The sequence below is a fragment of the Gorilla gorilla genome, chromosome X, assembly GCF_029281585.2.
Source record: "Gorilla gorilla gorilla isolate KB3781 chromosome X, NHGRI_mGorGor1-v2.1_pri, whole genome shotgun sequence".
Taxonomy (NCBI): domain Eukaryota; kingdom Metazoa; phylum Chordata; class Mammalia; order Primates; family Hominidae; genus Gorilla; species Gorilla gorilla.
The window spans coordinates 161,094,489-161,122,440 of record NC_073247.2 but is presented as its reverse complement, the minus strand read 5'-3'; the positions used below and the strand labels follow the sequence as shown (position 1 = coordinate 161,122,440).

The window sequence follows — 27,952 nt, the reverse complement described above, 5'->3', positions numbered from 1 at the left end:
CACCTCTAGAACCCGCCCCCGAGGGGAGGGACGCAGGGAAGAGTCGCACAGACGCACTCGCGCTGCGGCCAGCGCCCGGGCCTGCGGGCCCGGGCGGCGGTTGTGTTGCGCAGTGTTCATGGGTTCCCGACGAGGAGGTCTCTGTGGCTGCGGCGGCGGCTGCTAACTGCGCCACCTGCTGCAGCCTGTCCCCGCCGCTCCGGAGCGGCCGCGTCGAAGCCGAAATGCCGCCACCCCGGACCGGCCGAGGCCTTCTCTGGCTGGGTCTGGTTCTGAGCTCCGTCTGCGTCGCCCTCGGATCCGAAACGCAGGCCAACTCGACCACAGGTGCCGCCCACGCCCTCCCTGCCATCTCCTCTCCCTTCCTCCCTCCCTTCCTTCCTCCTTCCTTGTTTATATCCATTCTTTTTACCCTTCCTCTCTCCTACCATTCCTTCTTTCATCCATCCATCATTCGTTCCCTCCCTCCATTTTTCACTCCTTCCTACCGTCCCTTCATCCCTCCGTTCCCTCTTTCCATCTATTCATCCATCCTCCTCCTATCCCTCCGTGCTTCCCTTCCTCTTTCCCCCCATCTTTCCCATCTCTATCCATCCATCTTTCCCCCTCCTTTCCTCCCTCCATTGGTCCATCTGTTCCTTTTACCTTCTATCCATTCATATTTCTTCTCCCCTCCTCTCCATCCTTTCTTCCCTTCAGCTATTCATCTTTTCCTCCTTATCTTCCTCCATCCAACCATCTGTCCTTTCCTGCATACATCATTCTCTTTTTTTCCTAAATTCATCTTTCCTTTTCACCATCTTTCATTCACTATCTCGCTTCCTCACCCAGGTTGGAGGCCATGACCAAAGCCTAACCCTGCCACCCAGGACTCAGGCTTCCTCCTCGAGTCCCACTCCCACCCTTGCTGAGGCACAGCGCCCTCCCTGGCTAGGCTGTTAAGGTGCAGGGTCCAGCCTTGGGCCTCTTAGTAACCTAGCACCTACCATGAGGGAGGGTTCAGTGTCAGTGCAGGTTACCTCACCAAAGCCCCTCCCTCCTGTGTAGATGCTCTGAACGTTCTTCTCATCATCGTGGATGACCTGCGCCCCTCCCTGGGCTGTTATGGGGATAAGCTGGTGAGGTCCCCAAATATTGACCAACTGGCATCCCACAGCCTCCTCTTCCAGAATGCCTTTGCGCAGGTATGTCTGGGAACCTCTAGCTGTGGGTGTGTGCTGCTTCGTGCACTGAGGGTTGGGGGCGGGGAGCTTCAGCTATTGTCAGATGGCACAGATTGCGCGGGACATCTTGTTAGAGGGAAGCATAGTCTGGAAAACGGTAGTGGAGAAAATCTGGTTTTCCACTCACGGGAAAGCTTGACCTTCAAGGGTGGCCTTCTCCTTGGGTGCAAGGTGCGCCCTGGCCCTGATGAGTTCATGGCAGCCCTGGCCAGCTTTCTCCCAGAACGGGCGCTTGCCTGGTGCTCAGAAGGAAGGGGTGCTGCAGAAGGGCACCCACAGGTCTGCAGACTGGGCCTCAGGTGAGAGCTAGCCAGGGTGGCTCTGCTCCCTGAACCCCCTCATGGCTCTGCCCCCAGCAACACTGGCCGCTCTGTGTGCTTGGGGAGGCCATTGCGTAGGAGGAGATAAGCATCTGCTGGTTTCAGGAGCTGATTGCTTCCCTTTTCTCTCCCGGAAGCAGTCTGTTGCCTAGGTGACACCCAAATCCCAGTGTCTGGTTTGAGCTCTGCATGACTCAGCTACCAAGCTGTTTGCTAGGGGCCTCAGGAGGGCGGTTGCTTGTTTACCTAAGAGATGGCAGCCATGTTTTGCTGTGGCGATGCTTACCTCTGCTTCTGCTCCCTAACAGCAAGCAGTGTGCGCCCCGAGCCGCGTTTCTTTCCTCACTGGCAGGAGACCTGACACCACCCGCCTGTACGACTTCAATTCCTACTGGAGGGTGCACGCTGGAAACTTCTCCACCATCCCCCAGTACTTCAAGGAGAATGGCTATGTGACCATGTCGGTGGGAAAAGTCTTTCACCCTGGTACTGCTCCATGTCCAGAGTCTGGGTTCTCTTGGTTTGTGGTGTCTGAATCCAGCATTCCCATCCCGGGGATGGGGCTGTCTTTGCAGAGCCCTCTTCTGGCTGGGCGAGTCCCTCGCTAGTCAGTGCTTCCTTTCTAAAAAACCGACTTGTCAACCCAGCCACATGTTTTCACCCAAAGTGAAAAAGGGTAGAAAGAGCTTTGCTTCCTTTCAGAAACCACTGAGGGTGTGCTGTTGGGTCCTTCAGCTCCTCGGGTGGTAGGGAGGACACAGGCTGGGGAGGTGGCAGTGTTGGGTGGAGTCCAGCTCAGGGCCCCACCCTCTCCCCTGCAGGGTACCTGTCAGTAAACCTAGGGGTGGGGTGAGGACACCTGAGGGCCTCCCGTGTGGCCACCATTGCTGTTGCTGACTTATTGCCCAGTGAGGGGGCTGTGCTTAGGTGGGGGCTGCTATCCACTGGAAATTAAGTCAGAAAGATGAGTGTAATCTGGTACCCAGGATCTATAGGGTCCCAGAGACGGACGTTCCTTACCTCAAATGCTACCTGATAAACTGGCTCTCTTTAATGCCAATATGGGGATAGTGAAAAGCAAACAAACTTTAAAACTTTTTATTTATAGAAGTAATGCATGAGTATTTGAGAAAAAAAAATGGAGAAAAAAGTATTGGAAGACAAGAGCACCATAGGGACAATAATGCTTATCATTTGGGAATGACGAATGTTTTCAGTCTCTTTCCCTTTGCTCAGTGGTTACACCGGCAGGCTTGGCAGCCTTCTGCAGGAACTCAGCTGGCCAGCCCAGGTTGAGAGTGACATTCAGCTCTACTAAGTCAGGCCAGTTTCAGAGGTGAACCTGTCAGGAATCATACTGCACAGCCAAAAGTCCAGTGTCAGGAGAACTTTCTGCAGTTTGGTGTTCTCATTACCATACCCCTTGCCCAAATGCAGCTGGAGGGAAGTGATGATTTTGGAGAGAGGAGGAAACACAGCAGAGGGAGGAGATTGTGCTTTGGGAGGGGAAACCAGGCAAGGACTGAGTGATGTTGCTTGACCTCCTCCCTCCTGATGATTCGATTTTGGCATCAGGCTCTAAGCACCATGTCCTTCTCAGAGAATAAACCTTTCCCTGCAGCCCTTGTGGGAACACATTTTTCAGCTGAGTCTTTGTTCTCAAGACCTTTTTCTGTTAGCATTGGGCCTGCTTGAAGATGACAGTAGCCACCACTGTGTGCCAGGTATGTACCGTTTACCATGCTGGCCACTCCTTTAATCCTCCCAACAGCAAGCAAGGTGGGTTTTTATCATCATCATCATTTCCCAAGGAAGACATGGAGGCTCATGGGAGTCAAGTAGCTTGCCAGAGGTTGCAAGGATGCTAAGAGGCAGCATCAGGATTTGGACCTGTGGTTGTTGGCTTCCTGTGTGCTCTTTCCACACAGTGCTTGCTGTCTTCATAGGCCCTCCACCCGCTGCCCTCTTTCTCTCCATTCCTGTCTCTTCTGGTACTCCCTATGGGAGTCCCACTGTGTGACTGCTGCTGATGCTTTCTCGCGAGGTTCTGCCTGTGATCCCCTCCACTCCCAGCTAACCACTATAGGCAGCACTTCCCTTCAGATCCCTCACAGGCCTCACTCGCTCCTAGAAGTCCTCCCTGCCAGTCCTCACCTGACTCACAATAACCTCTGTGCTTGGAGGATCCCCCACTTGGCACTTCGATGCTTTTGAAAGCTGGCAGTGCTTCCTTGGTTTCCAGTACTGTTATATTGTCTTCACAAATAAACTATAAACTACTAAGCTTAAGGGTGGGTTTCTGCTTCATGAATGAGCACTTGAACTTGGAATTCTAAAACAAGGTTTTGAGTCCTGGCTCCCTCATCTAATATCTGGTTAGCATAGGCAAGTCACATACCTTCCCTGAGCCTCCCTCTCCTGCCCCCATCGGCTCCCTGGTGGTGCTGATGCCTCTGCTGCCTCCTTCATAGGGTGAGAGATAGGCTTCAGCATGGGCTCTAAGGAGCTGACTGATCTTGTCCTTGTGGGTCCCTTCCACAGAGCCTAGCACAAATCATCAGGGCTTAGGGACCAGGAAGTCAGATGCTTAGTTCTCAAATAGAAACTAGAGAGTTTGGCTTTAGAGGGGACTTTTGTAGATGAGGAAACTGAGCCCCAAAGAAGGGAGGTTCCACTTGCCCATTTGTTTACAGAGTTTTAATTATGGGGAGTGGGGTGTTGAAAGACTCATCATGTTTTAACAACCTTTTTTTTTTTTCCAAGGGATATCTTCTAACCATACCGATGATTCTCCATATAGCTGGTCTTTTCCACCTTATCATCCTTCCTCTGAGAAGTATGAAAACACTAAGGTAAGGCTGTGAAAGGGACATTTCTGAAGAGGAACCACTTTTTCCTTTGTCACATAAGCTACTGGGTATACTGCATGTTCTGTGAAGCTGGTTATATACCACGAAGTTGTGGGTTTCATCTGTGATAATGTTTTGACAGAAGTAAGTGTTGGGATCTTCAGCATTAGGCCCGACAGGAGCAGTGGCTTCATTCTAGAAGCTGGTGGGTGCTACTTGTTCTAAAACCTTGGGCTCTAACGTATCAGACTCATTGAATAGCTCCCCAGTGCTCACGCTGGATGAGACTGAGAGTTGTAGGAGATGCTGAGACATGGGAGGGAGAAAAGAGGCTGAGCTCCAGGAGCCTCAGCCCAGAATGGGAGAAAGGCATGCCGTGTATCTGTCTCTGACCTAATGTGTATGTTCAGTAGCTGAGACCTCTGATAGGGGTTTTGAATTTTTAGAGCATTATGAAAAAAAGTAACCTACAAAGAAAATCTTGGTTTAGAGGAATCCCAAATGTATAAATGAAACTAAAACCCACATTTAAGAAACTCAGAAAACCAGCTGGGGAACTGAGACATGAAATGTACCTCTGAGGTTTTAGTAAACATCATGTTGGGAAGGGTGAGGATTTGGAAGTGAGGTGGAAGGTATTGTTGTAAATTCTTGACAGCTTTCCATTTCAGAATACAGTGAAAACTGAGCTCTGGCCTTTGGCTTGTGGCTTGAATAGGGAAGATCCCATCTTAATTCCCTGAAGCCATCTTGCTTCTTTTTAGTGGCCTCACTTAGGAATGCCAGGTCCCTGCCCTAACTGCCCCCTACCCATTTCTTCTCAAAGTGGTGGGTCTGACAATACTAAATCTCCCTCGAGTGCTGCAAATCGTGTATATATAGATGATGAACAAGTGGTCTGAGGCGGGTGCTGGGCTGTCCTGCCCAAGGGTGGGGTGAGCAAGGCAGGGCTGTGAAAAGGCAACACTCTTTGAGATGGAACAGCAGCTGACACAGCCCCTCGGTCTTTGTGGTATACAAATCATGGTCAAAACTAACTTTGGTCTCACGGCCAGCATGTCTACTTTAGGAAGCAAAGCAGGAGGTTTCATTCTGTGCCTAGTGTAGCTGAAGATCTGGAAATTCCATGGACTGTCACCTTATCAAGTTGATTGGGACCCTGTCACTTACAAGCCTTAGCCTGTCTTTGAAATTTGAAACGGGTTTTTTTTTCTTTTTAATTTTTTAATTAAAATAGAGTTCATATACCATAAAACTCTCCCTTTTGAAGTATATAATTTAATGGTTTTTAGTATACTCACGGAGTTATGCAGCCATCACCCAAATCGATCTTAGACCATTTTTATCGCTCTCAAAAGAAACCCTGTACCCATTACCAGTCGTTCCTCATTTTGTCTCAGCACCCAGCGTGGGACAACAACTGAACTATTTTTGGTCTCCATGGATTTGCCTATTTTGTCCATTTGGTATAAATAGAGTCATACACTATGTAGCCATTTGTTTCTGGCTTCTTTCACTTAGAATAATGTTTTTGAGGTTCAGCCACATAACAGTATAAATTGGTACTTCATTCCTTTTTTTTTTTTTTTTTTTTTGAGATGGAGTTTCACTCTTGTCACCCAGGCTGGAGTGCAATGGCGCAATCTCAGCTCACTGCAGCCTCCACCTCCCAGGTGCAAGCGATGATTCTCCTGCCTCAGCCTTCCGAGTAGCTGGGATTACAGGTGCCCACCACCACACCCAGCTAATGTTTGTATTTTTAGTAGAGACGGGGTTTCACCATGTTGGCCAGGCTGGTCTCAAACTCCTCACCTCAGGCAATCCACTCACCTCCCAGAGTGCTGGGATTAGAGGTGTGAGCCACCGCACCCAGCCTTTCATTCCTTTTTATGGCTGCATAATTGTCTATTGTACCACATTTTGTTTATCAGTTCATCACTTGATGGATATTTGGGTTGTTTCTACTTTTGACTATTAGGAATAATGCTGCCTTCGACATTTTTGTACAAGTGTTTTTATGGGCATATGTTTTTTATTTTTTTGGGTATAATAACTATGTTTAACTGTTTGAGGAATTGCCAGACTGGCTTTCAAAGTGGCTGCACTATTTTACATTCCCACCAGCAATGTGAGAGGGTTCTAATTTTTCTGCATCCTCGTCAACACTTGTTATTTTCCATCTTAAAAAATTATAACCATCCTATTGGGTGTGAAGTGGTTTTGATTTGCATTTCCCTAATGACTAATGATGTTAGCCACATTTCCATGTTCAGTTGGCCATTTGTATATCATCTTTGGAGAAATGTCTATCCAAATCCTTTGCCCATTTTTAATTGGCTTTTTTTATTGTTGAATTAGAGATGGATTTTTTTTTATAATTAGTCTATCGGGGTTTCTTTTAATTAGTTATGATCTGGAGAAAGAGTATTATTAGCAAGAAACCAAGTGCTAGTGGATTTCTGGCCCCTGCCTGGAAAACAAGAAACGCTTTTCTGTCTTAGTTCTACTTCTGATGTCTCTGTTCAGTCTGAGTGACTAACACGTGAAGGGCTGATTATGTGAACATTAAATCTGTGTGTGTAGCCTTCATGGCTTCCATTTCTTGCACTTAAAAAGCTGATGTTATATTATTTTGTTTTGAAAGACATGTCGAGGGCCAGATGGAGAACTCCATGCCAACCTGCTTTGCCCCGTGGATGTGCTGGATGTTCCCGAGGGCACCTTGCCTGACAAACAGAGCACTGAGCAAGCCATACAGTTGTTGGAAAAGATGAAAACGTCAGCCAGTCCTTTCTTCCTGGCCGTTGGGTATCATAAGCCACACATCCCCTTCAGATACCCCAAGGTGAAGAGCTGGTTGAGGGCTGATCCAGCACAGCTGCCACAGCTGTGTTGTTTGTTGAGGGAGGGATTTGCACAGGGAAGGTGGCTACATCCTGCCATCGCCAGGCACCATGGTTGCCTGATGGGCACTAGTGTCCTCAGTGGAGTAAAGATGGGATTTAGAGGTCAAGGCCAAGAACATGTAAGAATCTTGTAAGAAATGCTTGGCTTTCCGCTTCACTCCACTGGAGGGTTTGGTTTCCTTTCCTTGAACTTATTGAGCAGATGTTGGGTTGGATGGCGAGATCACCACAGAGAAGTGAATCAGAGCTGGCTGCCAAAGCCTGTAATAAGGGATGGCCCTTCCAAAACAGCCCCAGGGAATGTGAAACTCTCTTTAAAAACTGCCTGTTCCCCCTGAGCCTGTCAGGTTAGATCATCTAAACACAAAGCACTGCATTGCTTCTTGGAACCTCAAATCCTGTACTTGCTTGTATATCATTTAGAGCATGTAGTCTTTTCTGTTTTAGAATCCTTTTCCATTTTTCCCTATCATGTTTTATGAGGGCCTGAGCATCCCATCCTTTTGACTTTGCAGAGAATGCCCCTCACATGTAATGAGAGTAGAGACCAGCAGTATGCTCTTTGATGTTGCAGGTATCTTGCTTTGATTGGCCCAGGGGATCTTGCTTTCCTAGTAGGAGCTGTCAGCCCCCTTGATAGCAGAAGGCTGTGAGGTTCACCTCTCCTGCCTCTTTGCAGAAAACAGTTAACAAAGCTGGCCTGGCTGTGATTCTTTGAAAGGCCTGCTTGTAAGTCTAGCCCTTGGCTGGCATCTGGGAACTTTGATTTCCGAAGTGTTCCCACTATTTCCAGAATTGGCTTACTATGCTTAAACCATTTAGACAAACATTATGGTTGATGATAAACCCCTGGGTTTTTTTTTTTTTTCTGGGAGCATGGAATTTTGATATGTTCCAGACAGATAGTACCTACCTGACCAGCCCCAAATAAAAACTGGATAATGAGGCTTTAATGAGCTTCCCTAGTTAGCAGCATTTCACATGTATTGTCACACAACTCGTTGCTGGGAGAAGTAAGTATCCTATGTGACTTCCCTGGAAGAGGACTTGAAGCTTGTGCCTAGTTTCCTCTAGACTTTGCCTCATGTGCCTTTTTTCTTTGCTGAGTGTGTTTCACTGTAATAAGTCATAGCTGTGAGTGAGACTAAATGCTGAATCCTATGAGTTCCCCTAGTGAATTGCTGAACCTGAGGGTGGTTTTGGGAACCCAACACCTCACCACACTTTTCTAGCCAGGCAGGAGGTGGGGACAGGAACAGAAGGGCGTCTGTTTGTATGAAGGAAGAGAGTTGTTGCTGCTCAGTTTGTAGGAAACAGAAGTCGTATGATTTCATTGCCATTGGCATCTCATGAGAGTAACTTAAGGCTGGACTTCCAGGTCAGGGCCGAGCACGTGGGGAATGCTAGTGAGCCACCACTCAAATGCATCCCAGGCTTAGAGAAAAGGCAGTATAGACAGTAATAGAGCCACAAGCTTGTGCTTTTGCTAAAAGAGTGACAACTTTGTGGCTTTGTGTTTTTCCCCAAGGAATTTCAGAAGTTGTATCCCTTGGAGAACATCACCCTGGCCCCCGATCCCGAGGTCCCTGATGGCCTACCCCCTGTGGCCTACAACCCCTGGATGGACATCAGGCAACGGGAAGACGTCCAAGCCTTAAACATCAGTGTGCCGTATGGCCCAATTCCTGTGGACTTTCAGGTATCAAGGACATAGTTTGGGGATGTATTGGACACTGATGACATAGTGTCGTAGGTGAAACCACTCTTCTCAGTAGACACAACTCCACCTATAATGTCTTATTAAGAGCTTTCTTTGTGTGAGTTATCGGGCGAAGTGCTGGGGTGGAGGTGTCCTATAGGTATTTAGGACACAGGCAGTGTTGCCTGGATCAGGACTCTCCCAACCAGTGTCTTACTTTCTAAAGAAGGGAATGTCCAGAGAGTTGGTGACTTGTTATGTGTGGACACAGAGGTGGGGAACCAGCCTGGGTGACCGTTCCTAACCCAGGGGATACTGTTCAGGTGACAGCTCATTAATTGTAGAGTGACGGGCAACTCCCGAGCAGCCCAGAATGCTTGGTTTGCTGGTACTTGCAGGTTCCCGCTGTGGGAAAGCCCATCCTGGCTAGCTGTCACTCTCAGGGGGGTGGCTTGGTGAGCAGGCCCTTGGTGCAGAGGGAACTGGGACACCATCATGGCCAGTGCCACCCAGCTGTGATGTCCGGCATTCCTTTGCCATGATTTAGGGGCGGAGCAACCACACAATTAGAATCCTCACACTGACTCATCAGTCACCCTTTCTCCCTGGAGAGCAGAATACACATTGACTAATGCTTTTTCTGGAATATTCCACACAGAACCCTGCCCTTCTCTTACCACATGAATGCTGTGGCAGGCAAGCTATAGCGGATGGAAGATGGCAGTGTTTTCAAAGTGCGCATCCTGGACTACCTGCCTTAGAATTTCTGGGAGGGCTTGTTGGAAATGCAAAGTCTTGGCCCACTCAGATTTACACAGTTGGAAGCTGGAGGTGGAACTTGACCTGACAACTGACATTTCTTAAAAAAAAAAAAAAGAAAAAAAGCACACCAGGTGATTCTGATTCATCAGAAGTTTGAGAGCCTCTGCTGTAGAGTATTGTTTAAAGCAAACACAGAACAAAACCACTGCATACAGATATCCCTTGCTATCCAAACTTACTTGGCCCCTGAGTTTGCACAACAAGAGTTTGGTTGGTGAGAGGTGTACATTCCTCAAATCTATTTGATTCCTGTTTCACTGAGAGTTTGGAAAGCAATGCATCCATCTGTTTGTTTTCTAATTTTGTGTTTCTGGGCTCCTGATGGTGAAGTGGCTTGAACTGGCTCTGAGGCTGCACCTGGATGCTTTATTAGTGATGGTCACTTAAAATGACCCTTCAAAATGGACTGTGTGCCAGGAAGGGCGCTGATTCATGTGTGGTATCACCTTTAGTCCTCATGGGGACTTAGTGAGGTACCTGCTCTCTGTTGTCTAGGTGAGGAAACTCAAGGCATGAGAGGTGTGCTGACTTGTCTGACAGCACAAAATTAGTGCTGGGTGGAGCCGATTCATCCCCAGGGACTGTAAGTCCAAAGCCCCATGGTTGGATCTGTTGGTTCCCAGCAGTGTGGGTTCAAATTCATGTTCTACCTCATACCAGCTGCCAAACCTCTGTCAAGTCATGTTACCTCCCTGAGCCTCCCTGAGTTTTCTTCTCTATAAAACTGAAACAAGGTAGGTAAAGTTTTTCCATGATAACACCTACTTTAGAGATTTTCAGCAAGAACCAAAGAGAGCATGTAGAAGTATCTAGGACCGTGTCGGCTGCACAGAGCTATCTCCTTCAAGTTCTCTTAGTCCCCTCCTTACACACAGTGGACAGCATGACTCAGAGGGCCTCCCTGATGCATGCATGTGCTGGTCTCAGCCCTGTGTTCCCCTTGAACTCTGGCCTGCTCACTGTCCTCTTGTAGCTTTGGATGTCCGCATCCAAGCCCATCTCACTGCACCCTTGAGACTCAGCTCTGGGATCTCTTCAGCTCCAGCCCTCTAACACAGCTCTACATGAGCCAGTGACCTCAGGGGCCACACTCAGGAGTTTGTTGCCTGCTCCTTCCGAGTCACCACACTGACCACAACCTCTTCTCCTAGCACTTCCCTTGCTCTACCTCACGGGGATTGCTAGAGTATGGATTTCTATCTCCCCCTTGTGTCCAGGTCGTGTTGGCTTTGTTGCTTCCCTAAATAGCTAAGGCCTGGTGGCAGGTGACTTACTGTTCTTCCCAGCCGCTCAGCTCACCATACTTGTCCATTTATCCTTGCCCCTCCTGCAGTACCTTTATCGTCAGACACTCCAGCCATACCCTCTGCTCTGTAGTCCAAGTCCTGAAAGCTGCTGGAAAAAATCCATGCCACGAAGCACGGAGGCCCTCAGATGCCCTGCCTCCAGCCCCAGCAGCCCAGGCAAGCTCTCTGCTCAGCTCACCTCACTTGTCCTCTGCAGCTGCTCCGTTTGCATGACCTCTTCTCTACTCCCTTTCACTGCTCCCCTCCAGGCCTTTGCCACCCCTGTGCCCCATTTCTCAGTGGATAGCACCTTTCCTCTTGTAGAAATGGAAGCTGGTGGACAGCCAGAGGTAGGGGATCGGACAGGGTGGATGTGGGTACGAATCCTGGCTGTGCCCCTTATCAGCTGTGTGACTCTGGGCAAGTTAACCTTTCTGAGTCTTGGAGTCCTTAATGTGCCGTTCAGAGGATCAGATGCCACCTAGTGTGTACTTGCTGAATGGGCTCTATTAATAATCTCTGTCACTGAGACCTGGAATTTTGTGTGTGCATGTTCTGGGCTCGAGGCCTCTTCCCTCAACTCCCCACCACTGTCCCTGCTTCCCACGTCTGCAAGCAGAATGAGCAAGATCTTCCTTCTCACCTACCTTCCCTGCAGCCTCTCCATCCACTCTCATCCCTCCCAGCTGCAAAAGTGCCAGCCCCCTTGCCCCTGCCTGTTTCTGCTTTCCACTCCTTCACCTGACCTCCAAGGCAGAGCTAGTGCACACTGGGCTGTTCTGGCTGTGTCTGTGGCCTCATTGTCCATTTGTTCTTCACCATCCTCTACACAGGCTTCCACTTCCCCAATCCACTAAACTCTCACCTCAGCACTGACCTTGGTGGCCAATAAAATCTATCTGTGTAGGTCCTGACCTTCCTTGAGCTCTGTGTCACTTCCTCACTGTTGGCCAGCTCCACCCCTTCTGGGACTATTGGCCTCCCAGTCCTTTCTGTGTCTGCCACTTAGGTGCCACTTCCCAGGCCCCCCACTATATCCTTTCCACTTCTTCTTCCCCTGCTCGGCTCAGTTGAGCCTTGGCAGATGACTCCAGAACTACCCCTTCAGTCCAGGTCTCTCTCTTGATTTTCAGATATGTGTGTTGACCTGCCTGTGAGAGCCATTCCTAGGCAGATGACCCTGGAGACCTCAGCTCCATAGGCTTCCGCGTGGTCAGGCCACCACCCCTGCCCTGCCTTTTCTCCTTCCTCCTCCTCCTCTTGCGCCCCCTGCCCCCAAATGCCAGCGAATTATGCCACCAGCTGAATGTGAAACCTGGAGTCACCCTTGGGTTCCTCAACACCTCCTCCTCCTCTGCTCCCTGCCCCCATGTCTGCTTGATGCCCCTGAATTCCTCTCACATCCACACAGTCCTCTGGATCCTTCAGCACATTGTTCTGGACCACCTCAGTGGGCCTTGCTTTGTTTTGTTCATTCAGCAAGTGTGGTGAGCACCTCTTATGTACCCAGCAGTGGCCTAGTACCATTTTGTCTAAAGCCTCTGGAATCTGCGTCTGTGTCCTGTTGCAACAGGACTCTTAATAACTTGAAGCCCAGATCATGTCAATTTCTTGCCTTGAAAGACCTCAGTGACGCCATTGGCCTAGAACTCGGAGTCTCCACTCCCTGGATAGACCCACCAGGTCCATATTATCTGGCCCGGACCTAACTTTCTAGTCACCCCTCTGCCCTCCCATTTGATTCTCCAGTCACATGGGCCTTTCATTGGCCCCAAATGCAACCTGCTCTGTCACAACTCCACACTGTTCCGTGCCCTGCAGCCCCTGCTTGGAGCATCTGAGCCCCATTTGTCTGACTGCAGGCACTTCTTGTCAAATTCTAACTCCTCTGTGAAGCCTTCCCTGAATCTCCCAGGCAGATTTGAGGGCTTATTCCCCTGTGTCACCCCTGGGCCTCTGTGGGGGATCGGTCAGAGTGGTGGGAAAAACTATAGGGAAAGGATGCAAACCTTCTGAAAGGTCAGAAGGTTCTGCAGAGCCCCAGGGGAGAATAGCTGTTCTATAACCCTGAGGCAGAGGGCAAGGAGTAGGTACAAGGGAGTGTGGGAGAATTTATCTTAAACAGGCTTGTTTACTTATGTTGACCAGGAACTGACCTTTGATCGTCTGTGCTTGTGAGGTTCCCTGAAAGGGGAACAATAAATGTTAATTACCTGCAGGTTGGCTCTAGGTTTTTGGCATTATGCCTGCACTGAATAAAAGCCAGCAGCTCCAGCTTCTCGGGGCTGCTCTCTGGCCACTAGAGCCAGGCAGTCACCTAGCTGCTCTTATGCTGCATACCTGTGTCTGAGTACTCATTTCATCCATAGGCCAGGGTCTGCAAGACAGACCCAGCAGGCCTCACTGATAATTAAGCATTTTCTTGTCTCCATGATTGTGTCCTCACTGGATGGGGTGGCTCATCAAGGGTGAGGACCTTGTCTGCTTATTGCCTTACGTCCAGGGGCTAGCATAGGAAGGAGGGAATACCTTTGTGTAGGACATAGCCATCCTGACAGGAGTCTTTCGTCCCCAGGAGGACCAAAGTTCCACAGGTTTCAGACTGAAGACTTCATCTACCAGAAAGTATAAGTAGGCCAGGGTTCAGCATAATCCTGCTGGAAGGCTAGATGTATATCTTTTCTCTTGACTGCAAGTGAGAACGGGTGAGTCTCATGATTGTCCTCACCCTGGCAGTGATGAGAAGAAGCTGGTGGGTCCAGCTGATAAGTCAGGGACTGGTCTGAGAAGTCACGGCTCTCTTCTCACCCCTCTTTGGGGTGGAAGATTAATTTTTGTCCTTAGCATTTGTGAACCAGGTTGAGAATGAGAGTCAGCCCAGGAGGGGCCGGTGGCTCATTTACTTCAGGGCATGATCTGGCTGTTCCCAAAGTGCCTCTTGGGTTCAGGGACTGTGAAGGACGTGCTGCTCTCTGGTATCTCCTTTGCTCTTCTCCTGCCTGCTGACAGTTTGTTAGAAATGAGCTCCACGTAACGGCCATAGTCCATGAAGATATGCAGTTGTAATCTGCTGTTGGGTTAGAAAGTGATCAGAGGGAAAGGCTCAGTCAGGGTTGCTGTTATATGTTAAATTATGAATTTTTTTTCCCCTGAAAAGGGCTGTTGACATCCTAACCCCCCAGTACTGCTGAATGTAACCATATTTGGAAATAGGTTTATTGCAGATGTAATTAGTTAAGATCAAGTCATACTGGAGTAAGGTGGGCTCCTAATCCAATATGATCGGTGTCCTTTAAGAAGAGGGGAGAGAGACACGGGAAGAACACATGAAGATGGAGACACAGTGATACAGCTGCAAGCTGAGGAATGCCAGGGACTGACAGCCACCACCACCAGCTAGGGAGAGGCAAGATTCTTCTACTTAGAGCCTTCAGGGAGAGAATGGCCCTCCCAGCACCTTGATCTTGGGCTTCTAGCCTCCAGAGCTAGGAGACAATACATTTCTGTTGTTTTAAGCCACCCAGTTTGTGATATTTTGTTATGGCAGCCACAGGAAATTAACAGAGCTGAATTGTATTTTTGTGGCCCTTGTCAGAGCATGTGTGGGCCTGTGTTTCAAGGGACTGAAGGATCAGTTTCTGTGTACATGTTCATTTCTTGGAACCCATCAGCATATGTGAGGGAGACAGAAAGGAGCAGTAGGTGACACATTCATCCACTGTGATCTGTGCCCTAAAGTGAAATCTGATTTGCTTAGAAATGTATCTTATTTGTAGACCTACAGATTTTGCTGTGACTCTGTGGGTGAAGTGATGCTGATGGTAGGGAAAGGAGTGTTACATTTTGGCTGAGAAAATCATTAAGGGCATCAACTAAGGGGTAGGGATTGGGAGAGATGCACAGGCAAGCATTATCTCTGTATGCCATGGCAATTTAAATTGCAGTCACTCTCATTTTTATTTTTTTTTAATTTGCAGCGGAAAATCCGCCAGAGCTACTTTGCCTCTGTGTCATATTTGGATACACAGGTCGGCCGCCTCTTGAGTGCTTTGGACGATCTTCAGCTGGCCAACAGCACCATCATTGCATTTACCTCGGATCATGGTAAGCATTTTGAAATTCCCTGGTGAGTCAAAACATCTGAACTTTCCTGTGAAACATGCTTTGCAAAATTGCCATTGACATAAACATGGGTGTGTTCTCTTTTGTGAACCAGTGGTTCACAAACAAAGTGGGATCCTGGGGCATTTTTATGATCAGCTTGTTAGTCCTGAGACCTCTATCTTAGATGCTTGACGCATAGGTGTGGGTGGGTGGGGGAGGGTCTTGTAGCAACTTTTTTTTTTTTCTTGATGAATGCAGCAGGAACCCTCCATTTGTGTGGCAGAGCTCTTGTAACCCCCATTTTTAACCTGGAGGGTTGGAGGACTTTTAGTTTGGGTGGAGAGGATCCAGAACAATCCTGGCAGAGCCCAGCAAGCTCTTCACGCCTGGCTCCAGCCCTCCCACCCCTATCCCCGCTGTCTTCTCTGCCGAGAGCCTGGGCTTTTCAAGTCTTTATCTCCTCCTAAGGCTGTTTCCTACTTTTCCAAAAATGAAACTATCTTTTTAAAAGCATTTTTAAAATTCTTCAACATTCCAAGAGCAGGGAATAAAACAGCAGCTCCCCCCGTTTCCCACTCACATAGTCTTGTTCCTCTCATCCTCACCCACTCCCCCATCTCTGAATTGTTTCGAAGCAAATCCCAGATGGTTCCATTTTCCGATCACTGTCTCTGAAAAATATTGCCTCTTTTGAAGTATAACCATAATACTGTTATACTTAGAGAAAGGAAAATAATTTTCATATCATCAAATATGAAATAGGATAATAGTAAATCATAACATGTGCTTATCATGAAAAGAAAAAAGGATACAGAGCATATAATTCAGGGCCAGAACATCCTGCCCTTTTCTCCCACCTGCTCAGGGCTAACAGATGCCAACAGATTAGGGATCCATCTGCCAGCCATCAGTTGTGCACATATGCACACAGGGATATATGTTATACATGTGTATGTTTGTAACATGTATGTCACAAGATGTGATTGCTTGTTCTGTGTGTACTGTTAACGTTCCCTGGTTTTGTACACTTAATGTCATAGGCAATCTCTGTCATTTCTCAGAAGCCTACCTTTTCCCTTAGAAATGTCTGTAATATTTTATTATATATGGAGGTGCCATAATTTTTCACATATTCCTGATTATCTGCCATCTGCTTCTGAGCCCTCAGTGCCCAGTTTCCTCCACGAACACACTCTGTTGTGAGGCAGTTGCCGTAGATTACAAATAGCCCATCTCAGAGTCCCCTCCTGGGACATCCTCCATCAGAACCGCCTGGGAGCCAGTAAAACATGCTGGTTTCTGCAACTGGTCTCAGGAGCTCGCAGTTCCGGGTGTGGGAAAGTGCACTTTAACAGGTGTCTCAGGTGATCTGGCCACCTCTCCCTGAGCTCATCATTCCCTGGGCCTCCTGTGTTGCCACGTCCTCATCTTGGGCCTCTGGGGCAGGAGCCAGAAACCTCCTGAGCTGCCTGTCAAGGTCATCGGGCTTGTTCCTCCTGATCTGGAGATGGATCCTTGGGGCCCACACAGGCATGCGTTCTCCTTAGCCAGACTTCCCCGTATTTGCTCCTGGCTGCAGCAGCACAGGCTGAGGCCCGGCACCAGATGTTCAATACGATCTTGCAGTCAGGCGGTCCACAGCTATTTCTGTAGCATGTGCCATGTGTCAGACCCTGTGCCAGGCCTGGGGTCCACCTCTGCCTGGTGCAGGGCAGCTCCCAATGGCTCTCAGAGGCCAAAGGCTGTGTGCCGGTATTCAGAATGCCACAGAGCGCCTGGCTGCTGTACCTTCAGAGCCTCCTCAGGCACCCCAGTCAGAGTTCCGGGAGTGGATTCCTGAGGTCGCACTGCCGGGATCCCTCACTTTGCCATCCTGCAGGCTTCTCGATCCTCGACCTTTTAGATTCCCGCCACACTGAATCTAAAAGGGACCATGTGACCTCTGAGCTGGTGGCCTAGTAGCCTGCCGATAACCTACCCATTCATCAGCCCTCGTGGGTCAAGGCTGCCTCGTCCTCCCCGAGAGAGTGGAGAGGTCAAGCAGTGCGGATGCCCCTCAGGCCCCGGGGCTTACTGACTGGGGCGGGTGTCAGGGGGAACTCCCTCTCTTTCTGAGCTCCACTGAGCTATCTCAAAGTCCCCACCATACTCCCCAGTACTGACAGCCAGAGGGAGGAACGGCTCACCAGAATCATTGGGATTCTCTGATGGGCATCAAGTCTTTGATTATTGATGGGTGGGTAAGAGGGTCCTCTCAACTTGGGGTCTTCTTAGGAAAGCACTGTCAACTCAGAACAGGTTTCAGCCCTGTTCTGGAGACCACAGGCCCTGGAAGGCTGGGACACCATTTGCAGCCCCAGCGTCATCTATTAGACGGAGCCAGCAAGGTCTCATGCTGTGCGGTATATTTCAACACTTTCTCAAATTTACCCGTGGCAGCTTTTGGTGTGTTTGGTTATTTTTATAACACTACTCACTGTACAATTTCTGTCATGCACATTTTTTGTATCAAAAAGGGTGCTGTAACTTTAAAAGACTGGGTATTTCCAACTTGGAATATTCAAACCATGTTTTGCAAGGGATGTTTTAAATCAACATGAAGGGTTGTTTTTAATTGAGGTTAAGGATCTGAAATGAGAGGTTTTGGTTTACCCTATCTATGGTATGTCTTAAAAATCAACGAAGATGTCCTTGTCTTTTTTGAATTTGATGATTGTGCTGCAGTTCCACAGCTCAGTGTTAGGTGGCACATACCCCAAACTGAAAACCTGACCTCATAGGGCATGAGTCAAAAGATAGGTAGGCACAGGACAGGGCAGTGGTGACACTACAGCTTTCAGGGTTCCCAGCCTGTCAAGAATGAGCATGTCTTAGCAGGGGAGGAACGCATGTGTGGGAACCACCACAGAGTCCTACGTTAGGTATATGTTGCTAGTAGTTTGTTAAGATATTTGAGTTTGGGGATTTAATTATTTTTTCTTTTTTAAAGGTTTCCTCATGAGGACAAATACCTGATTTTGAATAAAGCAGCATTCAGTTGAAATAACCCTTTCTGTGGTAATTCCAAGTGAATATTTTTCTTCTAGGTGATGAGTTTCTACTTCCTCTGGTTTTTACAACAGGAAATGAAATGGTATCTAAAATAAACAAGCTGTGGTATGATGATTATTCATTTTCTGTCATTCTGTGCTTTTTATGAACTAGGGTGGGCTCTAGGTGAACATGGAGAATGGGCCAAATACAGCAATTTTGATGTTGCTACCCATGTTCCCCTGATGTTCTATGTTCCTGGAAGGACGGCCTCACTTCCGGAGGCAGGCGAGAAGCTTTTCCCTTACCTCGACCCTTTTGATTCCGCCTCACAGTTGATGGAGCCAGGTATAAAATATGCTGACATGATATTGCTTGATAGTAAGATCACCTTTAGTTTATATGTGAACCACTTTATTGAATCATAGGTTTTGGGGGTTACACAGACCCCCCCCTTCCTGCCTTGTGTTGGAATTTCTTCTCAACATTTTGTGGTCAGCACACGCTTTCTGAGCATCTCCCATACTCTGGGCAGGGAAAGAGTGACAGAACCAGAATTGACAAGTATGGCCCCTGTCCACAAGGAGCCTTGTGGGATGACGATGGACAAAGGAACAGGTGCATCCCCAAGATGGGGAGGGCTGTGGTACAGTCTACAAGAGCCTGCTCCAGAGCTTAGAGTAAGGGGCTGCCCCCGTAACAGACGAGGAGAATCCTTTCCCTCGATGCGCACTTTTGGTAGGGACTCAGCCTTCTTTGTGGGGGGCACATTTTCCATTTTGACAGCTCATCAATCTAGTGAACCACTAGATCTGTAAAATCTACCAGGTGATTCTACTCTGCCCTCCCCAGCAGTGAAGGGCAAGTTTACTTTGACTTCCATGTGCCAGTCCTTCAAAGCTTTGAAAACAGCACTGATGCCCCCGACCCTGTCCATCCACCAATATCTTCTCTTCTCTAGGCTGAAATCCCCAGCCCTTCAACCATTCGTCACAAGGTAGTGTTTAGACCCGTGGTTGTCCTGGTCTCTGTCTTCCAAAAAGTTTCAGTTTGAGAAAGCACTTCCAGAATACCAGTTGGACCAGATACCCCTCCTGGATGTGTGGGCAACCTGTGTGGGTTCTTGTGAGTTCTATCCTGACTTGATCTGCCCAGTGCATTTCAGAGACAGGTTATACACTGTCTCTGAAATGACGTATGACGTTTGCTCTTTTTGGAGTGCCTCTTCTATGAACTATGCTAAACCAGATTGCCCCCTTTCTGGACTTAAGCATTTAATCCATCCTTAACATCTAAATCTTGTACTGTATATTGATTCCTGTTTAAATTTGTCTTGGTTCTGGACCGTCATTCGGGCCTTTCTGGATCTTTCTGAGCTTGCTTTATACTACCCAATTTTATTTTTTGCACATTTGATTTTTGTGCACTGCATGTCCTGTCTTCTTTCATGTCATTGATAGAAAGGTTAAACAGTTTCAAGGCATGATTTTAGCCCTTTGTTTGCTGGGAAAGATCTTCTGATTGGTTGAGAATCTTTTCTGAAACTTTTGTTGGGAAGTGTTCAGCAATTTAGAAATTGATGTAACTGCACTGCCTTTCAGTTTATTTCCAAATTTTATCTCTAGCTGTGTCTTTTCCCTGAACTTCAGACTTTTGTTTCCAATAGTCTTTCCCACTTAGCCAGCCTAACATATCCAAAGCTGGACTTCACATCTTTCATCTTCAGCTTTTCCTTCAACACTCTTCTTGTCCTCAAGAAATGAGAATAGTCACTCATGCCAAAAAATCATGGAATAATCTCAACCCCTGTTCTTCTCTTACTCCATATGCAATATTCAGTCTATGAGAAAGCCTGTCACACTCCATTCAGACTCTGTGTACCACTTCCCACCACTTCGCCTGCCACTGTCTTGGACCGGACTGCCACTATCTTGTGCTGAAGTACTGCAACAGCTTGCTAAATGGTCTCCTTGCTTGTGCCCTGGATCCCTTGGAGGTTTTCCTCCTCAGAGCAGCCACAGTGATTCCATTAAAACCCAAGTCAAGTCATGTCACAGCCCGGCACAGGAGCCTCTTATGTACCCTTCTTGATCTGAGTAAAAGTCGTCACAGTGGCCTTACATGTTCTGGCCCCATTATCTCCCTGACCTCATCTTTTTATAAGTATCCAGGCCAGTTGTCCTATACAGTGTCCCACAGCCTGGATTTATCTGATTGCTTCCACATGACTACATTCAGGGCAACACTTTTGACACGTGTGCTACATGGGCTGTTGTATTCTCCCATTGTGTCACATGGTGGGGGCACTTCATGGCCAGCGTTACTAGTATTGTAAGTTTGAACACTCGGTTAAAAGAGCTAGCTAGCATCAGCCAGATCTTGCCATTGTAAAGGTACCTTTTTCAACTTTCTTTACTTGTTTTCTTTTTATTTTACTTAAAAATTAAGTGTCTAGAAAATGAAATCAAGCATGATAAAGCACTGTCTTAAAGATCCAGAAGGGCCAGAATGATAGTGCAAATCCAATTTCAATTTTAACAGGAATCAATATAAAGTACAGTATTTAGACTTTAAATATGGATGAACCACAATGAAATACTACTTCATACCCACTAGGATGGCTATTAATAAAAAACAACAACAACAAAAGCTGTGAAAGGCTGGGCGTGGTGGCTCACGCCAGTAATCCCAGCACTTTGGGAGGCCAAGGTGGGCGGATCACGAGGTCAGGAGATCAAGACCATCCTGGCCAACAAGGAGAAACCCCATCTCTACTAAAAATACAAAAATTAGCTGGGCGTGGCGGTGCATGCCTGTAATCCCAGCTACTCAGGAGGCTGAGGCAGGAGAATCACTTGAACCTGGGAGACGGAGGTTGCAGTGAGCTGAGCCGAGATTGCGCCACTGAACTCCATCCTGGAGACAGGGCTAGACCCCGTCTAAAAAAAAAGAATGAAACAAGTGTTAAGAGTGTTAGTGATTATATGGAAGAATTGGAACACTTGTGCATTGCTGGTAAGAATGTAAAATGGTGCAGCCACTGTGGAAAATAATTTGGTGGATCCTCAGAGTTAAACATAGAATTACTCTATGGCCCAGAAGTTCCACTCCTAGGTATATATCCACAGAGCTGAAAACAGGTATTCAATCAAAGGTTGTACATTAATGTTCATAGCAGCACTATTCACAGTAACCAGAAAGTGGAAGCAATTCAGATGTCTATTGACAGAAGAATAGACAAAATGTGGTCCGTCCATGCAATGGAATATTATTCAGTCTTAAAAAGGAAGGAAACTGACACATGCTACATCATGGATGAACCTTGAGGACATTATGCTAAGTGAAAAAAGTCAGTCACAAAAGGACAAATACTGTATGATCCCACTCCTATGAGGTATCTAGAGTAGTCCAGTTCATAGACATAGAAGGTAGAATGGTGGTCTCCAGTTGCTGGGTGAAGACGGAGAAAGGGGAGTTGTTACTTAATGGGGACAGAGTTTCAGTTGTGTAAATTAAGAGGAGTTCTGGAGATAGATGGTGGTAATGATGGCACAACAGTGTAAGTGTACTTAATTCCACTGAACTGTATACTAAAAAGTGGTTACAATGGTAAATGTTAGTGTGTGTATTTGACCGTAATAAAATGCAAAGATAACTCTAATGCAGACATCCAGAAGGGAGTAATGTGTGGGGTGATCCTGTGGGACTCAGAATATCCTGTTCCTCAACAGACTCTTTTACCTAGTGGTTGTAGCCTTAATTGATGATCCTTGTCTGAGTCAGTTATTAAATCGGTGGTTCCAAAATTCAGGTTGTTTTAAAAAGCGCCAACAGCCTCGTGGGGCCCTAATTTTGCATCCTGCTATTTGATTGGATGAGTAATTAATGCAGGGTGAGGTGCCGAGGTGGTGTTTCTAAACGTCTGTTGCTAAAGATAAATGTTGTAAATTAAAAAAAGAAAACATATGGAGCCCAGACAGGTTCCTTTACTGCTCCTGCCTGGCCATGGCAGGCTTTTATAATGTAACCCATTCTGCTCTGTCGCTTCCTGTTTCAGGCAGGCAATCCATGGACCTTGTGGAACTTGTGTCTCTTTTTCCCACGCTGGCTGGACTTGCAGGACTGCAGGTTCCACCTCGCTGCCCCGTTCCTTCATTTCACGTTGAGCTGTGCAGAGAAGGCAAGAACCTTCTGAAGCATTTTCGATTCCGTGACTTGGAAGAGGATCCGTACCTCCCTGGTAATCCCCGTGAACTGATTGCCTATAGCCAGTATCCCCGGCCTGCAGACATCCCTCAGTGGAATTCTGACAAGCCGAGTTTAAAAGATATAAAGATCATGGGCTATTCCATACGCACCATAGACTATAGGTATACTGTGTGGGTTGGCTTCAATCCTGATGAATTTCTAGCTAACTTTTCTGACATCCATGCAGGGGAACTGTATTTTGTGGATTCTGACCCATTGCAGGATCACAATATGTATAATGATTCCCAAGGTGGAGATCTTTTCCAGTTGTTGATGCCTTGAGTTTTGCCAACCATGGATGGCAAATGTGATGTGCTCCCTTCCAGCTGGTGAGAGGAGGAGTTAGAGCTGGTCGTTTTGTGATTACCCATAATATTGGAAGCAGCCTGAGGGCTAGTTAATCCAAACATGCATCAACAATTTGGCCTGAGAATATGTAACAGCCAAACCTTTTCGTTTAGTCTTTATTAATTTATAATTGGTAATTGGACCAGTTTTTTTTTTTAAATTTCCCTCTTTTTAAAACAGTTACGGCTTATTTACTGAATAAATACAAAGCAAACAAACTCAAGTTATGTCATACCTTTGGATACGAAGACCATACATAATAACCAAACATAACATTACACACAAAGAATACTTTCATTATTTGTGGAATTTAGTGCATTTCAAAAAGTAATCATATATCAAACTAGGCACCACACTAAGTTCCTGATTATTTTGTTTATAATTTAATAATATATCTTATGAGCCCTATATATTCAAAATATTATGTTAACATGTAATCCATGTTTCTTTTTCAAATCTAAAGTTAAAAAAAATAGCAGAAGCCAGTGTCTTAAAGTCTGTCTTTCGTTTCTAAGGCCATGGGATTTCAAAATCTCAAGATAAAATATGTATGAAGTAATTAATGTAGAATTTTTACATCAAATAATAAATAATGCTTAATAAACTAGAGATATGAGATGTGTAGGAAATTTGGTTAAACTTTTTTCAGATACTTTCTGGCCCAAATAATAATTTGTTAGCAAATAATATGACCCTTGAACTCAATGGCCATCTATTAAAAGACTGTTGTTCACACTGGAAAACATTTAAAGATGTGACTATATCCATGGGTGGATTGAATCACTCAAAATATATTAGTATCCTTCTTTAGGGATGGTTGGTTGCAGACATGTGTTTATTCAGGAGGCAGAAAATATTCCATTTTAATTGCTTATTAAAGAAAACGTTAAATTCTAAATTATTTTGAGGACTGTGAAGACTTTTCATTAGTGTAATATTAGGTCATTGTCAATCTCCCAGAATGTAGTTCTATATTCTCTAAATATGAAAGTATCCAGAAAGGCCAGTGGTAGTAAAAAGCTTAGTGTATATAATCTCAAAAGGGATGGAATATTGACAACTCATATTTATAACATGTTGAATCTTCTCAGTTATCAGTAGTCATCAGAAGTGTCAATAGCTTTCTGAATAAATATTAAATATCTACTGTCCTGTGGTGAAGGAGTAATTTTTAGTAATTTTCTCTTTACAAAGTCTCCAGTGTTTCCAGGTAAATATTTGTGAAACAAAATACAGCAAACTACATTAAGTTACTTCAGTGTATTGTTGCCAAAAATGACAAGATATTATATTAAAATCAGTAAATTTTAGACAGATTTTTAAAATTAATTAGCCTACAATAGAGGTTATATGGTAACACAGTGATCTTCTAAGCAGTTAAGTGACTGACTGTTCTGGCAACAACGACTTCTCCGTGACTGAAGGGCCCTGTTCATTTCCTGATCCTGAAGCTCGTCTCTCTTTTGAGCCTCCGCTTGCTTTGGTCGATGGTTTCCCTCAGCTTTTTCTTTGCTGTTCTTCATCCTCGTTGTTGCTGTCATCATGTTCACTGTGGCTTTTACAATACAGCCTGTAAATTCCTTATGACATAGTTCAGTGCATTTGGCTTTATCGCCTGATCCACAGTTCTTTACCTTTACTTGGCTTAGAGAAACCGTATCTTTGTTGCTTCATATAACCTTTCCCCAGCCCCACTAAGCTGGACATAACTTATTAGTGGTCCTCCCGTCACTTTATTTGTAGAAATCTCTCTTTCACTTGAGCAGGGGTTCTTTCATGTGGTTTAGCTGACAGCAGAACTAGTGATTCTAGACATTTTGCATGGCCCTCATTCAGTGGCTCACAAACATGAGGGAGCATCAGAACTACTTGAGGGGCTTGTTAAAACCCAGTGCATTAGAAGTCGGATGCGGTGGCTCACACCTGTAATCCCAGCACTTTGGGAGGCCGAGGCAGGCAGATCACTTGAGGTTAGGAGTTCAAGACCAGCCTGGCCAACATGGTGAAACCCCGTCTCTACTAAAAATACAAAAGTTAGCCAGGTGTGGTGGTGCATGCCTGTAATCCCAGCTTCTCGGGAGGCCAAGGCACAAGAATCGCTTGAACCAGGAGACGGAGGTTTCAGTGAACGAAGATCGTGCCATTGTATTCCAGCCTCGGTGACACAGCAAGACTGTGATTTTCTTTGGAGACTCCTAGATTTTCTGTGGTTTTGAACTGAATTTGTTGGATGTTGGCAAGTGCCTCTTATGAGCTGTTTCTTTATCCTGCATTTGCCCCACAAAGACTTATCTGGAGGTGAGCAAAGTATGTTTGGTAGTGAGGTCACAAAGGCAATCAGCCCTTTCCTCCCCACTCCCATTGCCATCTTCTCAGTCCTTCTCCCTTTCTTTCCAAGTAGTTTACCCACCCCTCCTCTTTCCTCCCCTGTCCCTAAAATAATCCACGTGTCTTCCTAAAATCTCTCTTTGATCCTGTCCTTTGATAACACCGTCAGTGCCTACTACTGGGTCTAGACAGACCTCTGTTGAGCAGTCAGAGTCTTCCCTGACTCCACAATGCCCCTTTCCTTGGCTGACCAGTATGACTACTGGTCCCCACCTTTCCCTTGCCTGTCCCTACCTCCCTCCTACTAGGTTGTCCCGTCCCTCTCTTCACCCATTCATTCATGACCATTTTTCACTACCAAGCTCCCCCCCTCCCGAAGGAGGCTGAGGTTTTTGTGACTCTCTAGACTCTATTGTGGGATGGAATGAACATTGCTAAAGAATCTTGTGTTCGCTTTACTTTAAAAAGGTATTTTTTTCCTAATTATAAAACTGATGTGTCAGTTACGGAAAAATTAGAAATGCAGCACAAATACATGAATATTTTACCACAAAATTGCCATATAATATCTTGTCTTTTTTGGGGGTGTGAATTTTTGGCATTGTTCTGATCATATTCTTTATCATGTAATTTATGTTCTTTTTTACTAACTATTATGTGTGGTTATTATAGATTTTCACAAAGATGCTTTATATTGCTGGTAATATATTTTATTGGGTAGTCTTATAATTTACTTAACCTTCTTTCAATTGTTAGAAATTTAGGGTATTTCCAGATTTGCAGTATTGTAAATAATGCTGTGATGACCAATTTTGTGAATAAAATGTTTTTATGTATTTCAGATTATTCCCTTAGGATAGTCTCTCAGTGCCAAGTTGTCAAAAACATCTCTATTTTGCTTATCTTCCTGCTCTCTTGCTGCCTTACGGGGTAGTAAACTGAAACATAAAGTAAACATGCATACAAATAAAAAACATAAAACAAAAATAAGCAACCTGATGGTAATAGGTGAAAGTGGTAACCTGTTTTAACTTTGAATTCTTGCCGGGTGCGGTGGCTCACGCCTGTAATCCCAGCACTTTGGGAGGCTGAGGCGGGTGGATCACGAGGTCAGGAGTTCAAGACCAGCCTGGCCAAGATGGTGAAATCCCGTCTCTACTAAAAATACAAAAATTAGCCGGGCGTGGTGGCGGGCGCCTGTAATCCCAGCTACTTGGGAGGCTGAGGCAGAGAATTGCTTGAACCCAGGAGGCGGAGGTTGCAGTGAGCCAAGATCGCGCCACTGCACTCCAGCCTGGGTGACAGAGCGAGACTCCATCTCAAATAAAAAACAAAAAAAAAAAAACAAAAACTTAAAATTCTTTGCTTGTTAGTGACCTTGATCATGGTTCTCTTTGTATGATAGTTGGGCATCTGTATTTCCACTTGTGTGAATTTGCCTTTAAATTTTGGTTATGGGTTTCACCTTTTAAAATAATCAAACATATTTATCTTTTCCTGTGTGATAGGTTTTTTTCTGTATCTTTTCCTGTTAAACACACAGACCCCTCCCCAATCTGGAGATTGAATAAATATTCATTTTCCTTTGCATTGTTTGGGGTTTGGTTTTATGCTTACTGTGTCTCTCCACCCCATTATCAGAGTAATATATGCTGATTGCATAAAATCTGGAACATGTGAAAACTGGAGATGAAAAGAAGCCCAGCATTTGAGACATACCCACTGCTGACATTTGTATATTTCCCTTCATTCTTTTACCTGCCTAAAGACATATATGCAGATATGGATGTATTTAGCTTTACATACATGCAGACTACCACATATAATCTATATCTTGTTTTTTTGATCTAACACAATGTTAGCTTGGTTTTTTATGTCATTGACAGTTCTTGATTAACAGCTGTAATGGCTGCACAGCCCTGCTTCATTAATTTTTTTTTTTGGACTGAAATGTATGTACCACGTTCTGCTTATCCATTCATCCACCAATGACCACTTGGGTCATTTCTACCTTTTGGCCATTGCAATAATGTTGCTATCAACAAGGATGTACAAATATCTGTTCGAGTCACTGCTCTTAATTGTTTTGGGTATACACCCAACCTACATTAATCTTTAATCACTTAAGATGTTGGGGTTTGTGCTGGGAGGTAACCAAGTGACTCTGGAGCAGCCTCACCCTAGCTACAGAGGGAAACTGACTCTTCCCTCTCTGCCCAATCTTTTGCCGCCTGTCAGGTTCCCAAGCTGTCCATACCTTACTGTGTGAAGCGCTTTGGGTATAAACTCCCAAATAGAGGCTCAGCACCTTTTCCTTTCCCAAGTCCATCCTGCAGGTTATAGCTCTTCAGAGGAATCTCTTGAATTCTGGCCTGGGATCTGGGATTAAAGTAGAACCCAGGGTGTCCCTTGGGGCCTTAGGCATAGCCCGTTGTGGTGGAACCTGCCATCAGCCCCACTGCACTCAGTGGTCCCCTGGTACTTCAGGACAGTTTCTCTCTTCTGCACATGAGAACTTCAAGCAGAGAGGACTGTCAGTTGTTGCCTTCACATCACCAATCGTTTGGCCATAATGGCCAAGAGCCCTCACTGCTCTTGGGTCTTGCCTTTCCACATGTTACTGAAAGCTCCCGTTGGTGTCCCTGTCCACTAACTCACCTGATGGGACAGATGCCACTTTCCTCTGAGTGCCTGATAAAACACAGTCTGTTGTGGGGAGCCCACACTCAAGGGTTTTCTTTGGGATCAGAGTTTCCCGGCTATTACTCCATGCCCTGCCTGACATCACT

General features: G+C 46.1%; 1 protein-coding gene across 3 annotated transcripts; it reads left to right on the top strand.

Annotated features, from left to right (window-relative positions):
* Window positions 1-26,753, top strand: IDS (iduronate 2-sulfatase). 3 transcript variants are annotated; one of them, XM_031005854.3, is made up of 9 exons: window positions 1-327; window positions 1,048-1,184; window positions 1,852-2,029; window positions 4,307-4,395; window positions 7,037-7,237; window positions 8,827-8,997; window positions 15,083-15,209; window positions 18,414-18,587; window positions 22,297-26,753. In XM_031005854.3, exons 1-9 carry the CDS (start codon window positions 225-227, stop codon window positions 22,767-22,769), a joined length of 1,653 nt encoding a protein of 550 aa, XP_030861714.1. In that variant the 5' UTR covers window positions 1-224; the 3' UTR covers window positions 22,770-26,753. The 3 variants fall into 3 exon arrangements, with proteins under 3 accessions (XP_030861714.1, XP_030861715.1, XP_030861716.1); XM_031005855.3 differs by lacking the exon at window positions 18,414-18,587 and having other exon boundaries at window positions 16-327; XM_031005856.3 differs by lacking the exons at window positions 18,414-18,587; window positions 22,297-26,753 and adding an exon at window positions 18,199-18,381 and having other exon boundaries at window positions 16-327.
* The last annotated feature ends 1,199 nt before the right edge of the window (window positions 26,754-27,952 follow it).

Excerpts from the sequence above, each read along its gene's own strand:
- IDS (XM_031005854.3), top strand. The coding sequence starts at position 225 with ATGCCGCCACCCCGGACCGGCCGAGGCCTTCTCTGGCTGGGTCTGGTT. Across the intron at positions 7,238-8,826 it reads TCCCCTTCAGATACCCCAAG|GAATTTCAGAAGTTGTATCC; the intron begins GTGAAGAGCTGG and ends TTTTTCCCCAAG. Across the intron at positions 8,998-15,082 it reads CAATTCCTGTGGACTTTCAG|CGGAAAATCCGCCAGAGCTA; the intron begins GTATCAAGGACA and ends TTTAATTTGCAG.